Consider the following 19,362-nt stretch of genomic DNA (forward strand, 5'->3'; position numbering starts at 1 on the left):
CATTTCGTCCCTTTTCCTCTGCCACCACCACTCCGCAGCTACCTCCACGACAACGGCAGCTACCACTACTGCTCACGTTCGTTTTCTGTTCTTGGAGAGGAAATGAGAAATAGAAGGGCCTGACGAAGACAGGAAGGTCATTTATGCTTCTGCATCCTCCGGTTTACTCACTCACCCGGCCCCTTTCGCGACGACACATCCTGATGTAGCTTCCCACACGCCTGATTTACACCTCGCGGCCACGCACCACCACCACCACCATTACTCCTACTCCTACTTCTCAATTGACGTTTATCTGTTTGATAAATAGATCAAATACTCGACATTGTCTATACATACCTCAATGGCTGGACCTTGACCTATATACAATTCAGCACATACCTTGCCGGGCCGATCCTCCTTCACCACCCAGTTTCTCCTGCTTACATAGAGACATCCGATAGTTACATCGACTACTCGCCGTTCGTCAGTTCTCCCCCTTCTGTTCTCCAAGTTCCGAAATACAAGACACAAAGATGTACATACTGAATGCAGTGCAGTGGGTCCTTTACTGTGAAATTTCCTTGCCAGGCTAGCGGCTAACGTCATGTATAGCTTCAGGTAGTGAAGAGACCTTGAGAGACGAGCATTCTATTCCCGTGCGAACAACAACACAACAGAGCACGATACAACACGACATACCTGACAATCCTTCCACGAGAATTTCTAGAGACAAATTTCCTACCTGCATAGATATAACACTCCACATCGGGCTCCTTGAATTTTGTCGGAAGTTTGTTCGTTCGTTCGTTCTCCTTTTTTCCGCCCCTGGAATTTCTTTTCTAAAAGGATAAATTCCCCCTTCACCACCACCAACCAGCTCTGGCCGTTGTTGCGGAATAGATTGATTTTATGCACATGACTTACCGTTGAAGTGTAAATGCTATAAATAAATACGAAAACAAATATATGAGTGAGACGGGGAATTAACCTACCCACTACCAACTTACCTCGATTCCTCAATCCCCCGCCAACCGTTGAGCCTTGGACAGAACAAACTGAAACACTTCCTTGATATTACGAAATTGTCCAACCTTAACTCACTCATTCAATCCCAACCCCCCTCACTAAACCCTGGGCAACGAGGGCATCAAATTGTTTGTTTATTTTTTCCCCCTCCTGGCGTCTATCACACCCAATCTCGTATTGGCGGCGGTTGTCTTTTCGTTTGTTTATCGCAACGAGTTCTTCATATAGTCATGCACGTATGACAGCAGTAACTGGAACTGAAGGATACACCCATACCCATCACTACCCACTCACCCACATATATCCACAATGCCTTCCGACTTTGAAAATGACTATACATACCTGGGAACGTCCCTACCCACGGGTAAGGACAAGAAGCCCTACCGGACCCCCTCAAACCCAATGTCGCGCCGCCCATCGCTCCACCGCAGAGATTCGTCTCCAGGACCCTCCTCCTCCCCTCCGCGCTTCAACTCCGACAACCGGTACGAATCCGATGGCCCTGTCAGCCCAATTGACCCCGCAAATGACGAGACAATATCTCCCCTAGATCCTCGACGGTTCACCCCAACCTTACATGCCTCCCTCGTTTCCGAGATCTTGTCCCTGCGCCGCGACATGGAGGCGAAAGCGAAGGCAATTGATTCTCTTGAGATGACCCTGGAAACGGCAAAGTCGGAAGCGGAGTCTTTGAGCGAGACACTCTCAAGGAGCTCCAAGGAGAACCGTTCATTGAAAAAGCAGATACAGCTTCTTGAGGGTGGTTCCATGTCTGCTATGACAGAATTGTCCAAGGAGCGTGATGATGCTTTAGAGAACATTGCGGATTTCCGCAAAAGACTTGAGCAGTCACAGAAAAGAGCGCGTACTCAGGAAGAAGAAATTGAACGGACCCAAAGGCTGTGGGAGCGGGATAAGCAGAATTGGGAGGAAGAGCGGAGGAACTGGGAACGGAAAGTCCATGTCGTCGAGGGACGTCTGAAAGTTGTTCTCAACGAGGTTGCAGCAGCTCAGGCAGCGGGTTCATTTCCTCGTGGTGTTGATGGAGACTTTGATGATTCTGTTCGTGATGGCATGACGGCAAAGGGTAGTGACACCTACAGCATCCGTTCGGGCAGTGTCATGGGACGGCGACGTACGAGTACTGCAAGCGTAAGTACCCATGACGGCGATCTGCATAATGTAAGGTACTCCGTCATGAGTTTTGCCAATGGTCATGGACACAAGGTGGACGGCTTGAACCTAGCAGACGAACTCGCATTTGACGAGGAAGAGGAAGACACGTTGGGTCTAGATGACCGACCTGATTCGAGATGCACGGTTCCTGACCACGAAAGGCCCATATCAATGCAATCGCGACGGATGAGCAGCAGGATGGCCCGGCGTACGTTCGATATGCCACTTGACGGGCATGAAAGGTTCGGCACTCCCGATGTGCTTGATCATCCAAAAAATCTGAATGTGATTCCGGATGTCGAACAAAATGAAAAGAGGGCCACCGCTGTACCACAATTGGAATATAGAGACATCGGAATCCAATATACTCCACCTCCATCCCCTAAGGTTGTACTGGAACCCGATCAAGTCGTTGTCGATGAGGCTCCTCCGGTGAATGGCGCGAGCAATGAAAATCAAGAGAAAAGTCAAATGTCTTCCAGTACAGAATCAATGCCTGTATACGAATCGAAGGACAGTAGCACCGTCACTGCGCCTGTCCTCACCACCTCTTCTGCATGCCAGACAACCGGAGAGCCTCCAAGCCCTCCTTCAACCCCAACAGTTGAAGAAACTCCATCAGAGGAGTCCACACCCATAGCTTCTCCGGCTCCCGTGACTGAAATTCCAGTGGTAGCAACGGTTTCCATCTCAACTCAAACCGATGATGTAATTATCAAGGACAGAGAAACCCGAAACCTAGAACAAATAATCCGACAGGCAATGCCAATCCCCATGATCACTATCGAACCCCCCGGCTCAAACCCCCCATCCGCCAGGAACAGCGTTGTATTGCCCCCACAAACCAAGAGTGTATCATGCCAGACATATATCGAACCACTCGCCGACGTCCGGTCATGTGGCATGCAAACAGAAGAGATTCGCGTTGATAAACGTAGTGCCAAGCTACCCTCAAAACTCCTCCCATCCGCGATTATGGACCAGCCAATGAGTCCAGAATCCATTGATCTACCTTCACCACCACCCATCCAACAATTTCACGTGCCCCCGAAATCTGCAAAAAGGAGACTTCGAAACCCTCCCTCAGTTGAGCCTGCGCCGCTCACACGGCCTTCCTCAAAAGATAAAGAACCCGAAAAGTTGCAAGCATATCCAGGAAATAATGACAATGGTCCCCTTTCTGAGGATACGAAATTGGAACTTCGACGGCCGTTCAGGACCAGCAGTTTATTTGCTGGCTTTGAACATGTTAGTGATGACGAATGGCCAGAGCCACAGGAGGATCTGTTTAGCGATGACGAGCTCTTCAATCGACCCCTCGCATCTTATACACTGAGAGCTGGCAAGCTCGTTACAAAGCCGGCGCCCTCAATACTGGACGACAACCCTCTCGCGGAGCGTGAGGAACACCCAGAAGAAGTGGATGAACCACATTCGCCGAAATCAATAGTTGAAACAAAAGCTCCCAATGGCCCTCAGCCCCGTGTTGTGCCCGGTGGGAAATTGCCATCTGCTAAACGACCGCCCAGACCTTTGAAATTAGGCAATGTCGCGAAGCAACCCGATATTCGCCGCACTGCCATGATTTCCAGCTCTACTGCCGCACACCAGGCGTACAGGCCTCGCAGCCCCAGTGCACCTAGCATCGGCAGCAGCGCTGCCTCGACCAGCACCGCAGCCAAACCTCCTTTCCCCGTTCCGGTGAGATTGAGCTCGCGCAAAATCCCTGTCAGTGCGAGCGAGGGCGCTCAGAGTCCGACGCCGTACAGCAACGGAAATTTCCCGGAGCGGGGCTTTCTATTAAGAGAGCCTCCACTTCGCAAAGTTCGCTCGGCCGCTGTGGTGGCTGGGATGCATCGTCCCGATCGGCAGCAAAGCCATTCTCCACCAACAATGTCGACATCATCAACCTGCCCCGAAAGCCCACACCTCCCACCCATGCCTGTTGACGAAATAACAGCCCCCCGGCGAAAGCGATCTGGTAAACTGCATTCAAATCGACAAGTCCCGCCCCCTGCCAGGTCTCACCGGAGAAACGAGTCAGTCAATACCAACACAAGCGTACAGCAGACTAGTGTCGTTGATGCGATCGCACAGACCATGGTGGGCGAATGGATGTGGAAGTATGTTCGTAGACGAAAGTCATTTGGTATGACGGAAAGTAATAAAGACGGATGGGAGCTAGGCAAAACCACCGAAGAAGTTTCTGCAAACATCACTGGGACCAGCGTTAGACATAAGAGATGGGTATGGCTGGCACCATATGAGCGCGCAGTTATGTGGAGCAGTAAACAGCCCACCAGCGGGTCTGCCTTGCTGGGTAAGAGTGGTCGAAAGCGTGAGTATTGTCCTGTCCAAGGAGCAAGATGCCCTGAATAAAAATAACCTTTGTGAAAAAAGGAAGCATTTTTCTTTGGCTGACTGGCATTTTCCCCAAAGTAATGATTCAATCGGTCCTTGATGTCAAGGATGACAATCCGCTTCCCAAGGGCTCCGGCCCTGGTAGCCATTTTAACCGGTCGATTTTGATCCTCACCCCACAGCGAGCTCTGAAGTTCACAGCCATGACATTGGAACGCCATTTTGTCTGGTTAACCGCGCTGTCGTTCTTAAGCCACTCTTCGATGGGCGCTAACGATCTTGCTTCCCTACCCCCCGTTCCGCACGAAGAGTATCGCCCGCCCCCAGGTAGTATGCTAAGGCGCAACCCAATCCGCGACTCAATTCGCATCGCGAAGGGAAAGGTTAAACCAACACCGTCCAGCTCCAACCGCTCATTTGTATCGCATCCATCTGCCGTCCCTGAGCTACCTTTCGATGAAGCCAATGGAACCGAAGCCATCAACGACATCGCTGATCCCCCAAATGTCCCAAGATTCTCCTCCCATTCACGCAAGAGAAGTAACACCGCACCACGCATACCGCCAAGTGCATTCAGAAGTTTCTCCAACCACACCACCGCGCCGTCCACACACAGCACCACAACTGCAGGGTCGTCCGATATCTACTCTCCCTCAATCATCGGGCCATCAGGTGTACAGAGCGGCCAAAGCAGCTTTAGCCACCGTACGTCCGAAGCCAGTGGCCCATCTAGTGTTGGCATGAGCAATTTCTTCGAGGCAGTTGGTACGGTGCGGATGGAGGCGTTTGTGGACCGGAGTGAATATCCCCGTCAACGAATTGGTGGGCGTAGTCATAGATCGAGACACGGCGGTGCTGGAGGTAGTCGAAAAGGACGGAATGCGCATTACTGGCCCCCGAATAGCCCTGACACTGAGTTTTATGGGTCTGAGGATGGGGATGTTCTGTTTCGAAATGAGGATCCCTTTCGAGGGTTCTAGACCGGTTGTTCAAACACTGAAACCGGAAAGACGTGGCGAAGTATTCCGGTTCTTATCATTGATATGAATCAGGCCGGCATATTTCTATTTGTACCGCCTGTGTTTTGAAGATTTGTTGTGTGGATTTGGTTTCCTCGTCAAAAGAAAAGGTTGGGGGAACTCTGAGTGATGCGGAGAAAGGTAAGCAGGAGATGGACATAGAGGAAGAAGAGCCATCAATTGATACGATACCACTGTACAAATAACTGTTCGGAGAAAAAACCAACAACCCCAGTTTCTTCATTCCTTTTTCCTTTGATGTATTTCTTTGTTGTATTGTTGTGAGCTTTTCATCTTTCATTTCTTGTTTTATTTGTGTGGTCCACCTCTTCGGCAGAAGCTATCACCGGTGTTTCATTTTCATTATTTGCCTCTTGACTCTCCATCAATCTGCTCGTTTTTATCAAACGGTGGCGCCCGATGGATATGGATCTTTTCATCCTCTCATTTTCTCTCTGATCTTGTCATCATGTTATATATCTTGGTTATATTGATTGTAAAACCTTCCCACTTTTGTTAATATGTATTGCAGCGGAAATTCGACACCTGATTGTAGGGTGTTTTGATCAATCATCCTATCAGATAGTGATATATTCGTTCCCTTTTTGTTGTATATTTATTGTATATCTGGCTAGGAAGAAGTCAATGTCCGGTTTGTCTCATTTTGTGTCAGTGTGAAGGAATTCACAATAGGAATAGGAACAGCAGACTTGAACCCAAATCAGGCAGGCAGCAGGGGAATAAATAGATATATACAACAACTAGACGATGCAATCGAGTCTTAATATATCTCATACCCAAGTCTGAGGCTCGTGGCGATGTCGTTTCTTGTGCATTGATACAGTTCCTTCGTTCAGCTATGATGATCGAATCTGAATACTAACAGGGATAAAAAGGCTCATTATAGGACTCGGAGACAAAATCGAAGTCGACAGGGTCTGCTAGTTGTTTCCTTGGCTTCATGGGCATTGCGAATCAAACGTCGAAGGAATGGGAGAAAGGGGACGGGAGCGAGGAGTGGCCTTGAGCCGGCCGGCGAATCTCTCATCCCTCTGTATATGAATGAGAACATGACACCGAAGACGCAAAGGCTTAGCAGTAGTCAATCAGAATGCTGGAGGGAAACACACAAGAACAAAAGAGACTGGGAAACGGAGGGAGGCAAGATGGCGAGGAAGCAGCCTGCCTGTATCCATCCATCTCCCTGCCTCTTTCTCAGAAGCGTTCCACTGCCTTTCAATATTTCCCCCTCTTCCCGTGTAGGACAAGACAACATCTCACAGCTGGTTCGGAATGCGACGGCCCAGCGCGCAAGCCAGCAGCGAGCAGCCAGCCTTCTTGGATTCCGTTTGTCACGGTTCCTATTGTTGGTTCAGAATGGAACTGGTTGTGCAGTGAGCCGTTGTACCCAGATACTGTACAGCACTTGTGCCTGCGGTGGATCTCCCAGATATGCAGCTCAACAACTCAACCCGGTTCAGTTTACATTGCTGTCCCTTTTGCAACGAGCACGAACGGAGCAGGTTTTTGAATAGTTCGTCCCAATAGTGCTGGGCTAGGTGTAATCATTTGGGAGGTCAGATTGGGGGGACTGTGAGCAGAGCTGAGTGCCAGACTGGGCATCGTGTTACATATATATCGCAGTTGTGTGCCTCCTTTGATTCATCTCCTGATTCTGGTTATCCTTTCATTGTCTTTTCCCCTCTTTGTATGCAGGTGTGCATGCAGCTAGTAACTTCGCTGGCTTTGAGTAGTACATAAACAGGAATTGAACGCGGGAAACAAGGTTTCAAGAGAAGCGAGCAAGCCATCTCATCATTGATCAGGAACTTATGCAGGAACCAGTATGGAACGGTGAAGAAAAGCTATTGAACAGTCTTTCGTTTTCCATTGCCCTGCATCCTGCATGCAGGGCTGGCATGCAGAGCGAAGAACTGGTGGAATCTTGCGGGTTTGACAAATATTCTTCCTGCTTCTTCCTTGTCCAACTTAATAGATTGTCTGCGTAGACAAGATCTCTCCCGAATACACATCTTATCCTTTTGTTTTTTACTCACAACAGTTTATTGATGACTGGAGAGGAGAAGTGATCCCTCAGAGACCTAATCCTTCTTCTCCCTTCCCTCCCTCACAGCATCCCTCCCCACTTCATCTGCCCCAATAACCCTGGCCACATCCTCTGGCAAAACATACTCCTCCTCCACTGGCATCCTCCTCTTCGCCTCCTCCAGCTGCCCCTCACTCACCAACCTCCCCACGTCCTGCATTAACCCCGTCACATCCTTGATCCCCACAATCCACTCATCTATATACCTATCCACCGCCTCCCCCTTCAACCCAACCTGCAGTGACCGATACTCCAGCGGCCGGAACTCAAAATCCCTCTCAGGATCCCACTGCACGCGTACCGGACTTGAGTCCTTCTGCTTCTCCCACGTCGCCTGGTCCACATATAGGCGTGGCGAGGGGTGGCTGAGGCATGCGTGCGCCAACGCCCAATGAAATCCTTCGCGTGTGATTTCTACGGCCAGCACGCGCTCCTGGTTTTTCTTGCTCGCCCAGCCGCAGCGGTAGGCCATCCAGAGAAATGAGGGCTTGATCCAGGTCATGCGCCCGCGCCTGAAAGGGGGCACAAATTTCCCTGCGGCCACTGCGGCGTTGGCGATGGCGGGCGAATAGGCTTGGTAAACCGTGATAGTCGTTGGAGTGTATTGAGCTCGGATGGCGTATTTGGATGGGGATGTTTTTGGCTGCTCCATTGCTTTCGATTAGTGGGGGTGTTTTCAAAGGGTATGTATGTGTGGATGCTGCGATTCTGAGTTCGTGGAATAATTGCTCGTTGGAGGAGGAGTTGACCAGGGAATGTTCGGGAGTTCGCAATATATGAATGGACCCGATTCAAATGCTCTCGTTGACAGTTTTCAAGAGCACAATTCACGGCATCCTCCTAGAGTTTGTGGCAGCCATTTATGTTTCTGGAGGCTTGAAGAATAGCACCTATTGATCTGGGGCTGTTGCACTAAGCCACGCTGCGCAAAAAAATGTGGACAGATGCATTGGACGCCTTGAAATCAATTTCCCCTTCGCGAGAAGGGTGGAGGAGGCGCAAGGAGGCTGCTTGTTTTAACCAGTTATACATCCAGCTTAACGGCGTAGGCAAGGTCGTATATCTGGCCCGATTTACTCCCCGCGCTGGGTTAGTTCCCCGACAACGCGGGGTTCGTAATTCTGCCGAAGGCTCCATCATCTGAGTCATATACAGACGCATTGCCACAGTTTGGAGAGAACGCCAAAGATGGGGAAGCAGATGCTATCTTTTGCTCCATGTTCTATTTCGAGCGACGACTGCAAAGCGCTTCAAGGATTGTTATGTGACGAGGAGCATTAAAGCATAAAAACAAGAAATTTAACTACTAGTACCTAGTTAAAATCTTGAACTCAGAATGGAAAAATAAAACCAGTGCTCAAAGAGATGAGAGTAAACTGAATGAAAAGCATGCAAGAGCCAGCGGTGAGCCAGTAGTGGCCATCCCGCCCCGCCCCGCCCCGCCGAACCTCTCCGCATACGCCTATGCAGGACTCCCAAAAGCACCCTGAATATTTTTGCTCTCCACTTCCTTGCTCAACATGATGATGCCACCTCGCTGCTCCCATTTCTTAGTGCACATAAGACTTTTACCTAGAAATACTGTGCCGCCCGGAACTAACAATGACTGAGAGCAAAGGTATGTTTCCGATCTATTTCCAAAATACAAGGATATATCCGATGTACTGTACAAGGCTTCCCTTTCTTTTCACATTTTATATGTTCCACCCAGAGAGCAGTCATTGCTGTGTGAGAATTCCCACCCCTACGTTGGAGTATGATCGGTAATGGAATAACAAAAAGGTTAAGCAGAACGAAGGAAGAAGAATGGAGAGTAAGAACAGAGAAGGAGAAAACGGTATCAGGCTTGTATTGTATCCGGTATCCAGATAGGAGATAATATAAATATATAAATATATGAATATATAAAAATACATACGTCAAGGAGGAACAGGCTGGAGATGGAACGATATTCTTAGAGAGAGGGCGAAAGAAAACAACGTCCGCATCCATTTCATAGCTTCGCAGCCTCCTTGACCTCGCCGATCTTCAGCTTGCCGCCGTACTTCTTTAGCACACCTTCATTGTGATACTGTTTGCGCAAACAATAGTTGCTGGAGTTAGCCAAAAAATTGTGCCTTGGGTGGAAGACGAAAAGAACGGGAAGTGGATTGGGGTAGATATATATAAAATAGGTAATATGAGATATATTCCCAACGAACCTTCCAAAACTGTTTCGAGGCATCCTTGCCCGCAACCCGCTTCAGAATCTTTGCGCCACCGGGATGCTCGTCTAGAAAATCGGTGATATTGTAGACGGATGAATCGATGATGATATACATGCCGTTCTCGGCCTTGTTGTGCTGGGCGACCTCAGCGGTTGTGAAGGGTTTCGACATTGCTACGGTGTATGTTGACTGGGAAAGTCAATAGGAAACGTCTGCAAATATGGAGACAAGCTCCCCGCTGGGATTATTGCCGGGGTGTATGCGTTTCGTGGAGAGCGCCAGGAGGAAAGGATAGCCTTGGTAATCACGAGCTTGATGGAGCTTGGAGTCCAAAGGGATAGCGGATTGACAACCAGGGACAATTTCCTAGGGGTTGAAGTGTAAATGATATCAAAACCGTAACCTTCTGAGGTGCATCCGGTTATTTTTATAGGTGCGATAATGACGACTTCTGCGGTCTTTAGATGGTTTACTCTTGCTGTATCTCGGCGATGAGCCTGGAAGAGCCGAGGTTACCCTTGCGGTGAAGGCTAGTCCTATTTAGGCATGGCGCAACCGAGGCAGCCCTCGTCAGCTGGAACTTTCACGTGCTGATTGGCCAGCTCCAGGGTCTGTATGAGAGATCGTGGCTTGCCAGTTTGTATTTTCTACATAGAGAGGAGAAAATCGCAGATGCAGATATATAATACGAAATACATCTCTTCCGCCGAATAGCTATCTAAATGCATCGTCTTCATCGCTGGCATCCGCATCGTCAGTATCATATCTTACTTTTCTCTCCCGTCGCCCCCTGCCCCTTTGGCACTTTTCTATCAATCCCCAACGTCTCCAGATCCTTCTTCTTATGATAATGCGGGGCCACCTCTACCAGCCACTCGGGCTGCAGAGGCATGTTGCTTCGCATATACTCCTTGCTCGTCAGTACCAGTTCATAATATATTACCCACTTCGGGTTCACCTCGAACAGCGTGCTAGACGGGTGTAGGTACACCGTCTGCCCATTTTTGACCGTCCGATACGAATCGCCACCACGTTGTAGACGCGCCGCATTGGGGAAGAACCCGGCCGTGATGGCCTTTTGGATGGGGGCGAGATTATTAGACCCGGCAGAGGTAATGGTAACCTCCACTCGATCGCAGAGCTTGGCGAGCTGATCGCGCACATCACGAGCACGCGTTAAGCTTCGTTGCTGGAGGAAATTCTCACGGGCCCAAACATAACTGAAGTCGGAATCGACCCACTGGTTCCACACGTTTAGAAGCGAGAAGTGGTCGCCTCCATCTTTGATCGTGAAACGCGCACGAGCACTATCTGCGTGGATCTTTTTGTCTTTAGGCCGGAAGAATAAGGCGCTAGCTTCACCCAGCATGGCGATTATCGAAAGCACCTCTTCGACGCAACCATATTTATCCGCCGCGAGGATAGCCTTGGCAAGCATTGGATCGGTAGGGAACTCGGCCATCTGCCTTCCAACCTTGGTCAAGTCTCCATGGTCATTGAGCGCACCGAGCGCGTATAACTGTTCGAGAGCACGGATAAGCGTTTCTGCAGGCGGTGGGTCCATGAAATCGAAATCAAGAAGTTGGTCGATCCCGAGAGATTTCAACATCAAGACGACTCCGTTGAGGTTTGTCCGTTGGATTTCTGGCGTAGTATTTTCTTCTAGCTCGTTGTAGAATGCCCATTTTGTATATAACCGGAAACATTTGCCCGGGCCAACACGGCCTGCTCTCCCCGCTCTTTGGCCTGCAGATGCGCGCGAGCAGGGGGTAACGACAAGGCTCTCCATTCCAGTACGAGGGTTGAACACGTTTTCTTTCACAAAGCCTGGGTCAATCACGTACACGATTCCGTCAATGGTCAGACTGGTCTCTGCAATGTTTGTAGCAAGGACCACTTTTCGCGCTCCGGGGGGCGTAGGTTCAAAGATTTTGGCTTGAAGTTCCGAAGGCAAGTTCGCGTAGATGGGACATATTATCAGTTCCGGTATCTTGGATCCTAGTTTCCGAGCCGTTTCTTGTATACTCTGTTCTGCAGCTTCAATCTCCTCTTGGCCCGTGAGAAAGACCAAGACGTCACCAGCTCCCTGACTGATGTGGATGTGGAACACGGTAGTGATCGCTGCGGCAAGATAATTTGCCTCTGGCTGCGACGTATAGTGTATGTCAACAGGATATCTCCGGCCAGGAATGTTGAAAATTGGCGCATCATCAAAATATTTCTGAAATTTTTGAGCATCAATCGTCGCTGACGAGATAAGTAATTTCAGATCAGGTCTTGCCTTGGCAATGTCCTTTAGCAGGCCACACGCAATGTCCGTGGATACGGTTCTCTCGTGAGCTTCATCAATCATTAGTGCAGAATATCCCCCAAGGTCAGGCTCCGTGAGCAGTTCACGCAGCAGCATACCATCAGTCATATATTTGAGCACTGTTTTGTCGCTGGTAGCATCCTCAAACCGGATGGCATATCCAACTTCATTCCCAACTTTAACACCCATCTCCTCAGCGACACGCGCAGCAACGCTCATCGCTGCAACTCGCCTAGGTTGTGTGCAACCAATCTTCATCCCCCCTTTAGTATAACCCGCCTCGTGCAAATACTGAGGAATCTGAGTAGTTTTCCCACTACCAGTTTCTCCAACGATGATAATAACCTGATGATCCGCAACAGCTTGTATAATTTCCTCTCTGAATCGGTAGATAGGTAAACTCTTCCTTGTCTCTTCAATGGAAGCTGCTTTCTGCTCCGCCGCATCTAGCTTCTGCTGGAACAGTAGCTGGTCCTTTGTTAACGGCTTTCGGTCCCCTTCCAACTTCGAATCCATGATGAAATTTATTTTCTGCGCATCGTCAAACACATATTCGTAGTCCCCTTCATCAACAAACTCCGCCCTTTGAATTTGCGCTTTCGCCTTGGCCGTCTGCTCATTCTCCCACTCCTCATGCTCGGTAATGAATCGCTCATGCCCATGCTCGTCCCGGTCAACATATCGCTTGTAAAGCGCTTCTTCTTTCCGTTTTCGATCAATCTTGCCTTTTTCCGTGATATAATCTTCCGGCAACGCATAGCCATCCCGATAATCGTCAATCCGCAGTCTTTCCTCCGCTAACCGAAGAACTTCTCTATTTTTCGCAAACTCTTCTTTTTCCCGACGCGTCAAGTTTGGATTCTCGCGAAGCTCAGCGGTTTCCTCCGCCACTTGCTTGCGCAGCAGAGCCAACCGCTCCGCTTCACGTTTCTTGAGATATTCCTGCCGCGAGCGAAGCCGCAGATCTGGCATCGCCGCCGACCTCGCTGCAGCGTCATCAGCCAGCGCACGACGTCGGGCAGCCTGTGAGTCCTTAGTAGACGACCGATCTTCAACGATCTTCTTCGACTTCGACTCGTCCTTTTTCGCAAGGCGTTTCGCGAATTCATCTCGTTCCTTGAGGTCGCGCTGTCTGGCTCGCTCTGCTTTGGTCTCAGGATCTATATCCGAAGCGGGAGAAGAGGATCGAGGGCTTCGAGAGTGTTGTCGTGGTTCCCTTTCTTCATGCTGATATCCTTCATCTTGTAGTCGTTCATCATGCATCTCAGCTTCATCCCCGGGTATATCTTCATCGCCCCACTGGTCCTCGAAGTCCCTATCATCCCTTCTGCGCACCTTCTTCGACCGATGCCGACCATCACGATCATTGTCGCCCTCTCGCCCTCGCTTCCGCTCCCCTCTCGCATCGCGATGCGCACGCTTGCGCCTCGAATCATCATCGCGATCCCGACTCTCTCCACTCTCCCCGTTCTCCTTCGCCTTCCTTCTTAACTTCCCCGCCTCCGTACTCTGCAGCGGCGCCAATCCAGCATTAACATCCACATCCTCCTCTTCCATATCAACCAATTTGTATCTTTTCTTCAACCCATCCCCTCCCTTTTCCTTGCTGGCCTTTTTGCCGCCATCCTCCGCACTAGAACCGCCACGCACCCGTTTCCAGAGCTCAGCGCAGAACGAATGGATATCACCCTCATCTCCGTCCAGGAACGGTCCTAGCTTTTCGTGTAAGGAGCCGGCTGATTTTGCAGAGCTTGTGGTGGCGAGGATGTAATCGATGACTGTCGCGTCCGACGCACCCGTTAGCCGTAGGAGGGAGTCAGAGATATATGTCCGGATATCCATGGCGGTGATTGCCGTTGCTTACTGCCGCGCGTTTTGGGACAGGTGGATATATCTAAGATAGCTGTGGTGTCTGTTCGGACTGTGAATGTGAAAAGGCAAACGGTCAAGAATGGGCAGCTGGCGATTGGGGCATGGGAAGTGGATCTGGGGCTTCGGAGCTGGCTGGCTTGTCGGGATAGCTACACCATTCCATTTCACTCTATCCCCTCCGAATTTCAACTAGCGAAACTAGAGGAGAATGGAGAAGGCTGCTAAAAACGAGTTGTTATTCCGGAGGTAGCTATCGTGCTCTGCAGTACGCCGTAGTAAAGTGTGTTGATGTCGCGGGAACAGAAGATAGGTAAACAATACAGAGCTCAAAACCGGGGACGAAAGGAATGTATCATTCCCCCCGAGACTTGATTCTGAGACTTCAATTAAAATGTTGTTGTAAACCCGCGTGTCGGATGGGATAGTTAGCTAATGCACATTACCACACTTGGTTACGGACTCATCGCATGCCAAGACTGAAAACACATAAACCACGTGATCGAGAACTATATCTAAATTGTGAACTCAAGAGTCAAGACTATGTAATTAGGGGAATTCTCCTTTTGACCCAGTGATGAAAGTTCAATTTTATAACTAGTACTCAGATCCGCACCTCATGGTGCTATTATTGAAGCAGAGAAAGCTCATTTGTTTCATTTATCAAGAAAAAAGTTCAAACAGTTAACTCACTCATAATTCTATATCTTTATATGAATTCACCATGTTTAATTGGTAAAAGGGGAACATACCAAGCCGTTGCATATGAGAGTGAAAACAGAAAAATAAATACATCAAAAGATCAAAAGAAAAGGGAAATTAGGGAATTGTCTCTAGGAATTTTCAAATAATAATAATAATAATGGAAAGGAAAAAAAAAAAAAAAAAAAAGAAAACCCACACAGATATGCTAGTAGAAACCAGGTAATTGAAATAATATAAAGCGTTTTCAATTCTAAAACTATCTATACATCTCTAAATCTATCCAGCCTCACTCTGACAGTGCTAACAGAAGCTGAGCAAACAAACATAAAATGATTAGTGGTGGAAAAAAAGACAGAAGAGTAGAGAAGAGAATAAAATGAACAAGGAATATAATAATGATAAGAATAAAGAAAATTCTAAATCATTTCAAGAGTGAGCTATATTACATCAAAAACAAGCAAAAGGCTAGAAAGGGATAAAAAAAAAGAGCAAAAAAAAAAGGGAGCAAAAAATAGAAAAGAAAAAAGGACAGAAGGAAGGGAAAAAACAAAATGAACTCCTCAATATGGTAGTCAGTCATAATAACAGCCAGTCAGAAATGAAGGGTATGATGATATCAAAATGCAACAATCAGAAGCAACAAAAATATATCAAAGCAAAAAGAATTAAACTTCCCCCTTAGCAGTCAGGTGTTTTCTTCCCCCCTGTGTGGACAAAATTCAACTAAGTGCTGTTGTCCCTTTCCCGTATTCCGCTCCGCATTCCGTATTCCATATTCCAGTTCCAGTTCCAGTTCCACGTCTTTTTCGCCTTTCTTTTCTTTCCATACTTTTGAAATCCGAAATTTTCCCTTCACAAACTTCCCAGTAACATTGCGTATACTTTTCGGGTATGCTCTATCCGCCCTTCCAAATAAAATATGAATATGGCAACGGCTCCAGCCCAATTATCAAACAAATGACTTGCAGGTCCCATGGTGAGCGGCCGCGTTCGCTCACCCATTGATTTAAAAAGGAAAGAAAGCAAGAAAAAAAATTACTGAAAAGAAATTGAATGAAAGCCCATAAGTTAAGAAAGGATAAATCCTCCCCTCTCCCAACACCAAACAGGACAGAACTGTCTCGTACCCGTTTCAAATCCCAATTCCAACTCCGTAGTTCTAGCCCTCGAGCTTCTCAAGAAAACAAGAAAAAAAAAGCAAAAAAAAAAAAAAAAAAAAAAAGGAAACAAAAGGCATGCAAACCCCATTGAAAAATATGTATATGAAGAAAGAAGAAAACATAATATGTCGAAACCAGTCGTTAATTAATAAATGTATTTTTTCTTTTCCTTGCCTTTTATGTATGTTGATGTAGAAAATCAAACGTCAATCATCTCCGCATCTTCCGCCAGAACTTCATCCGCAGGACCCCAGTTCCCTTCATAGATGGTAGCTCCAGCTCGGCGCCGCCGTTCAGCCCATTGTACACCGAACGTTTGGATAATTTGGTCCGCAATGGGCCGATCGGCCGGATCGGGCGATATCATCCATCGAACGATGGTGTCTAGTGCCTGCTCATTCGTGGCGTCGATCATAAAATCTGGAGGCTCAGCGAGCTCACCGCGTCGAACGTATGAGAAGGGTTGCTTTCCACACGAACCAAATGGGCTAAGGTCATTGCCATTGATGCTGTTGTGTCCAATGACAGAGTGCGAGTCGGTAAAGTGTTGTTGTTCGTCAGAGTCGGATGCACACAGCTGCTCAAAGGTGCAATTGTTGTCGGGGAGTGGGTTTCCAGAGGCATCGCGGAGTATTTTGCTAGTTTCTAGGCTCCACGTTAAACTAGGAACATCACTCATGTCGCCGTTGCGAAGCTTTTGCCATGATACGCCGTTGTCGGGAAGCTCCACGTTCCCTGCTATTTCAAACATGATCAATCCCAAGGCAAATATATCAGCAGGCTTGTCATAACATCCCATAAGGACTTCAGGGCCGATATATTCACGATCCCCTTCGCCCTCAATACCAGCAGCAGCCGGCCAACGGCTTGCCATTCCAAAATCCGCGATCTTGAGGACACCTTCAAAGGTTATTAAAACATTCGCCGGTTTCAAATCCAGGTGGATGAACCCAGAATCATGGACGTGTTTGAGGCCCTATGGGACGTAACTTAGCAAATAGACCGGAGGGAAAATGAATAGAATTTGATGGTTAGACGCATTGCTTACCAACGACAACTCAAGCAGTATTTTCCAAATTCTAAAATCATCAAGCCTGGCCTTAAGTCCCACCTGTGACAGGAACAAGTCTAGGCTCCCTTCTTCGCAAAATTCCGTCTGGATATATAGGATATTGTTGTATTCCCAGCTGTCGGCGTAGGAAATGATATAGTCGCAATTAGCCAGCGCTTTCAAGGCGACAACTTCATTGTTCCGGCGTTCTCGATCCTTTGGACCCGTACACGGTTGATTAGACTTTTTCACAGCCCACACCCGTTCAGCACGAGTTACTGCTGTTGTTTTGTTTTGTTTTTCATGGGTTTGCGAGAAGGAGGTCGGCTGGAATGGTGATCCAAATGGTGTCGTTGATTGCGGTTCAGTGACGCGATATACCTGCGAGAATTCCCCTGTCCCCACTAATTCAACCTTCTCAAAACGAGACGTAAGGCTTGGGTCTATATCTGGTGCGTTGTAACCGCCCAGAGAAAGACTTGCTTTTTTCCCAACTGGTGCAAAGTACTCGCGTGGAGCAGTTGGCGTTGCTGGTAGCACTGATGAACGATGATCTTGCGGGTTGGATCTCCGGTCGCCTTGGGCTGATATCGATAAGCCGCTTGGATCGGGGGGCAAAATGTGTTCTTGTGGGGTGTGGGGGGAGTCTCGTCCCAATGATTTATTTCCAAGAGGGCTTGCTATTGAGTTGGGATTAAACTTAGTATTTCCGAACTGAGAAATTTTGAGAGGAGAGAGGGTATGGAATAGGTTCTTTGGACTCGGAGAAGGAGAATTTAGATTCTGCACGAGGCGCGATCTGGGAAGAGAAGAGGAAACGGGAAAGGGACGTTGGCTCAATTTATGGGTTAAAGCCGCAGACGGGGAGTCATCCATGTCGCTATCACTTTCTACATCCATATTGGGCGATGAATGTTCAACAGAAGACAACTTACAACAGGGTCCGGAAGGGCCACATAACGAATCGAATGAAGGTGTTTGACTGTGGGTAGGGCGATGAGGGCGTGATTTAGAGAAATGGCTGCCACTGGGGAAAAATGTTTGTTTTGTGGGGGTAGGGGGCAGTTCGGTATCGTTGGTTGACTGGGAATCATTTTTCCTAGAAGGCGATTGAGACTGGGAAAGGTCGTCTCCATCCACACTGATGAAGCTACCACGACGCGAGATAGTTGACTTTGCATAGAAATTGCCAAAAATGCTCATGCCTTTGGAAAAGGGACCCGGGTGAGGAGATGCGGTAGAATGTTGCTGAGTGAAAGGTGTCCAAGGGGTTCCAGATGAAGGGCCATTCGATCTCGTCTTTTCGGTTGCTGACTGGGGTAATGGCTTATGAACACCTGGAAACATATTGAGTGGCCGTTTACATGGGGTGTCGGGCATATTTTTGCTGGTAATAGATACGTTATGGACATCATCCACGTTGCGGTTTTTCTTGGAGATGAGACCCGTGGACATAAAAGCCGCTGGGAGGGGTTTCACAAGCTTATAGTTTTCAGGCGTCGCGAATGACTCCGTAGATGTGTCTGGATTCTCCTGACTTAGTTGACTGGGCCCAACTGGCCGTGTCGAACCAGTCGGAAGCGACTTGGAGAAATTCAGGATGGGCCTTGGCTTTTCAAACCTGTTGATCGGCCCATGTGTTGGCGAATCGTCAACGAGGCTAGAACTAGACGAAGACTGTGTAATGGTTCTCGAGAGTGGATGGGGAGCAGGATGCGGAGTCTGAGTTGATTTGTGGTTCGCGTGTGATGAAAAAAGTGTGGCAGAAGGATTGGAAAAAATATGACTGGAGGAAGAGCCGTCACGAGGCACGGAGAAAAAGAGGTGGCCATCAAAGGATTTCGGTTGGTTGCTCCGTAGAAAAATCGGGCTGTTTGGAATGGATTCGGTGTCATTCTCAGTACCCGCTCTAGCACGAGAAAACAGGGACCGCTCCGATTGCCGTTGTTGGAGAGTAGATTTCCTGAGAGACGATGAGCGTTTCGGGATCACAGAAACGTTGGACGATACTTGAGAGAGATTCGAGATGGCAGGATCGCTTTCGGTTTGATTTGGTTGTTTATCTGGTGTGCTTCCTATGCTGTTTTCAGCTTCAAACAGGTTAAAGTCTGAGGTGAAGCTGGCACCATGCACGCTACGTCGCTTGGCCGAAGGGCTTCGAAGAGGCGTTTGGTCAAGATTCATAACAACATCGCTGCGCTTCAACGGACTGGATGTCGAAGGGAACGGCCTAAATGTTCCACTCCGTCGTTTTTCCACTCTCGAAACAGGCATTTGTGCAAAGGAGCTATCTGCTGGCTGATTGAGTGTGCTGTCACCGCAGGCAAGTTCAGGGGTACTAGTGATTTCCGTAGGCGAAAGCTGGAGAGGAGGCACTGGTTCCTCGGA

At 48.5% G+C, this 19,362-nt stretch overlaps 6 protein-coding genes across 6 annotated transcripts; 2 read left to right on the forward strand and 4 right to left on the reverse strand.

Annotated features, from left to right (window-relative positions):
* Positions 1-1,317: 1,317 nt before the first annotated feature.
* HCBG_04653 (uncharacterized protein) lies at positions 1,318-5,525 on the forward strand (the record flags this gene model as incomplete). The annotated part of the gene is made up of 2 exons (XM_045431702.1): positions 1,318-4,522; positions 4,624-5,525. The coding sequence occupies 2 exons, from the start codon at positions 1,318-1,320 to the stop codon at positions 5,523-5,525; spliced, it is 4,107 nt and encodes a 1,368-aa protein (XP_045288255.1).
* Positions 5,526-6,209: 684 nt separating this feature from the next.
* On the forward strand, positions 6,210-7,099 carry HCBG_04654 (uncharacterized protein; the record flags this gene model as incomplete). The annotated part of the gene is made up of 2 exons (XM_045431703.1): positions 6,210-6,232; positions 6,472-7,099. The coding sequence occupies 2 exons, from the start codon at positions 6,210-6,212 to the stop codon at positions 7,097-7,099; spliced, it is 651 nt and encodes a 216-aa protein (XP_045288256.1).
* A 567-nt stretch (positions 7,100-7,666) lies between these two features.
* On the reverse strand, positions 7,667-8,323 carry HCBG_04655 (uncharacterized protein; the record flags this gene model as incomplete). Its single annotated transcript, XM_045431704.1, has 1 exon — positions 7,667-8,323. One exon carries the CDS (start codon positions 8,321-8,323, stop codon positions 7,667-7,669), a length of 657 nt encoding a protein of 218 aa, XP_045288257.1.
* Positions 8,324-9,382: 1,059 nt separating this feature from the next.
* On the reverse strand, positions 9,383-10,332 carry HCBG_04656 (uncharacterized protein; the record flags this gene model as incomplete). Its single annotated transcript, XM_045431705.1, has 2 exons — positions 9,383-9,742; positions 9,873-10,332. The coding sequence occupies 2 exons, from the start codon at positions 10,047-10,049 to the stop codon at positions 9,665-9,667; spliced, it is 255 nt and encodes an 84-aa protein (XP_045288258.1).
* Positions 10,333-10,638: 306 nt separating this feature from the next.
* HCBG_04657 (ATP-dependent RNA helicase DHX8) lies at positions 10,639-14,031 on the reverse strand (the record flags this gene model as incomplete). Its single annotated transcript, XM_045431706.1, has 1 exon — positions 10,639-14,031. One exon carries the CDS (start codon positions 14,029-14,031, stop codon positions 10,639-10,641), a length of 3,393 nt encoding a protein of 1,130 aa, XP_045288259.1.
* Positions 14,032-16,122: 2,091 nt separating this feature from the next.
* Positions 16,123-19,248, reverse strand: HCBG_04658 (tyrosine protein kinase SWE1; the record flags this gene model as incomplete). Its single annotated transcript, XM_045431707.1, has 3 exons — positions 16,123-16,899; positions 16,972-17,654; positions 17,910-19,248. 3 exons carry the CDS (start codon positions 19,246-19,248, stop codon positions 16,123-16,125), a joined length of 2,799 nt encoding a protein of 932 aa, XP_045288260.1.
* Positions 19,249-19,362: the final 114 nt, after the last annotated feature.

The sequence above is a fragment of the Histoplasma capsulatum genome (genome assembly GCF_000150115.1).
Source record: "Histoplasma capsulatum G186AR genomic scaffold supercont2.5, whole genome shotgun sequence".
NCBI lineage: Eukaryota > Fungi > Ascomycota > Eurotiomycetes > Onygenales > Ajellomycetaceae > Histoplasma > Histoplasma capsulatum.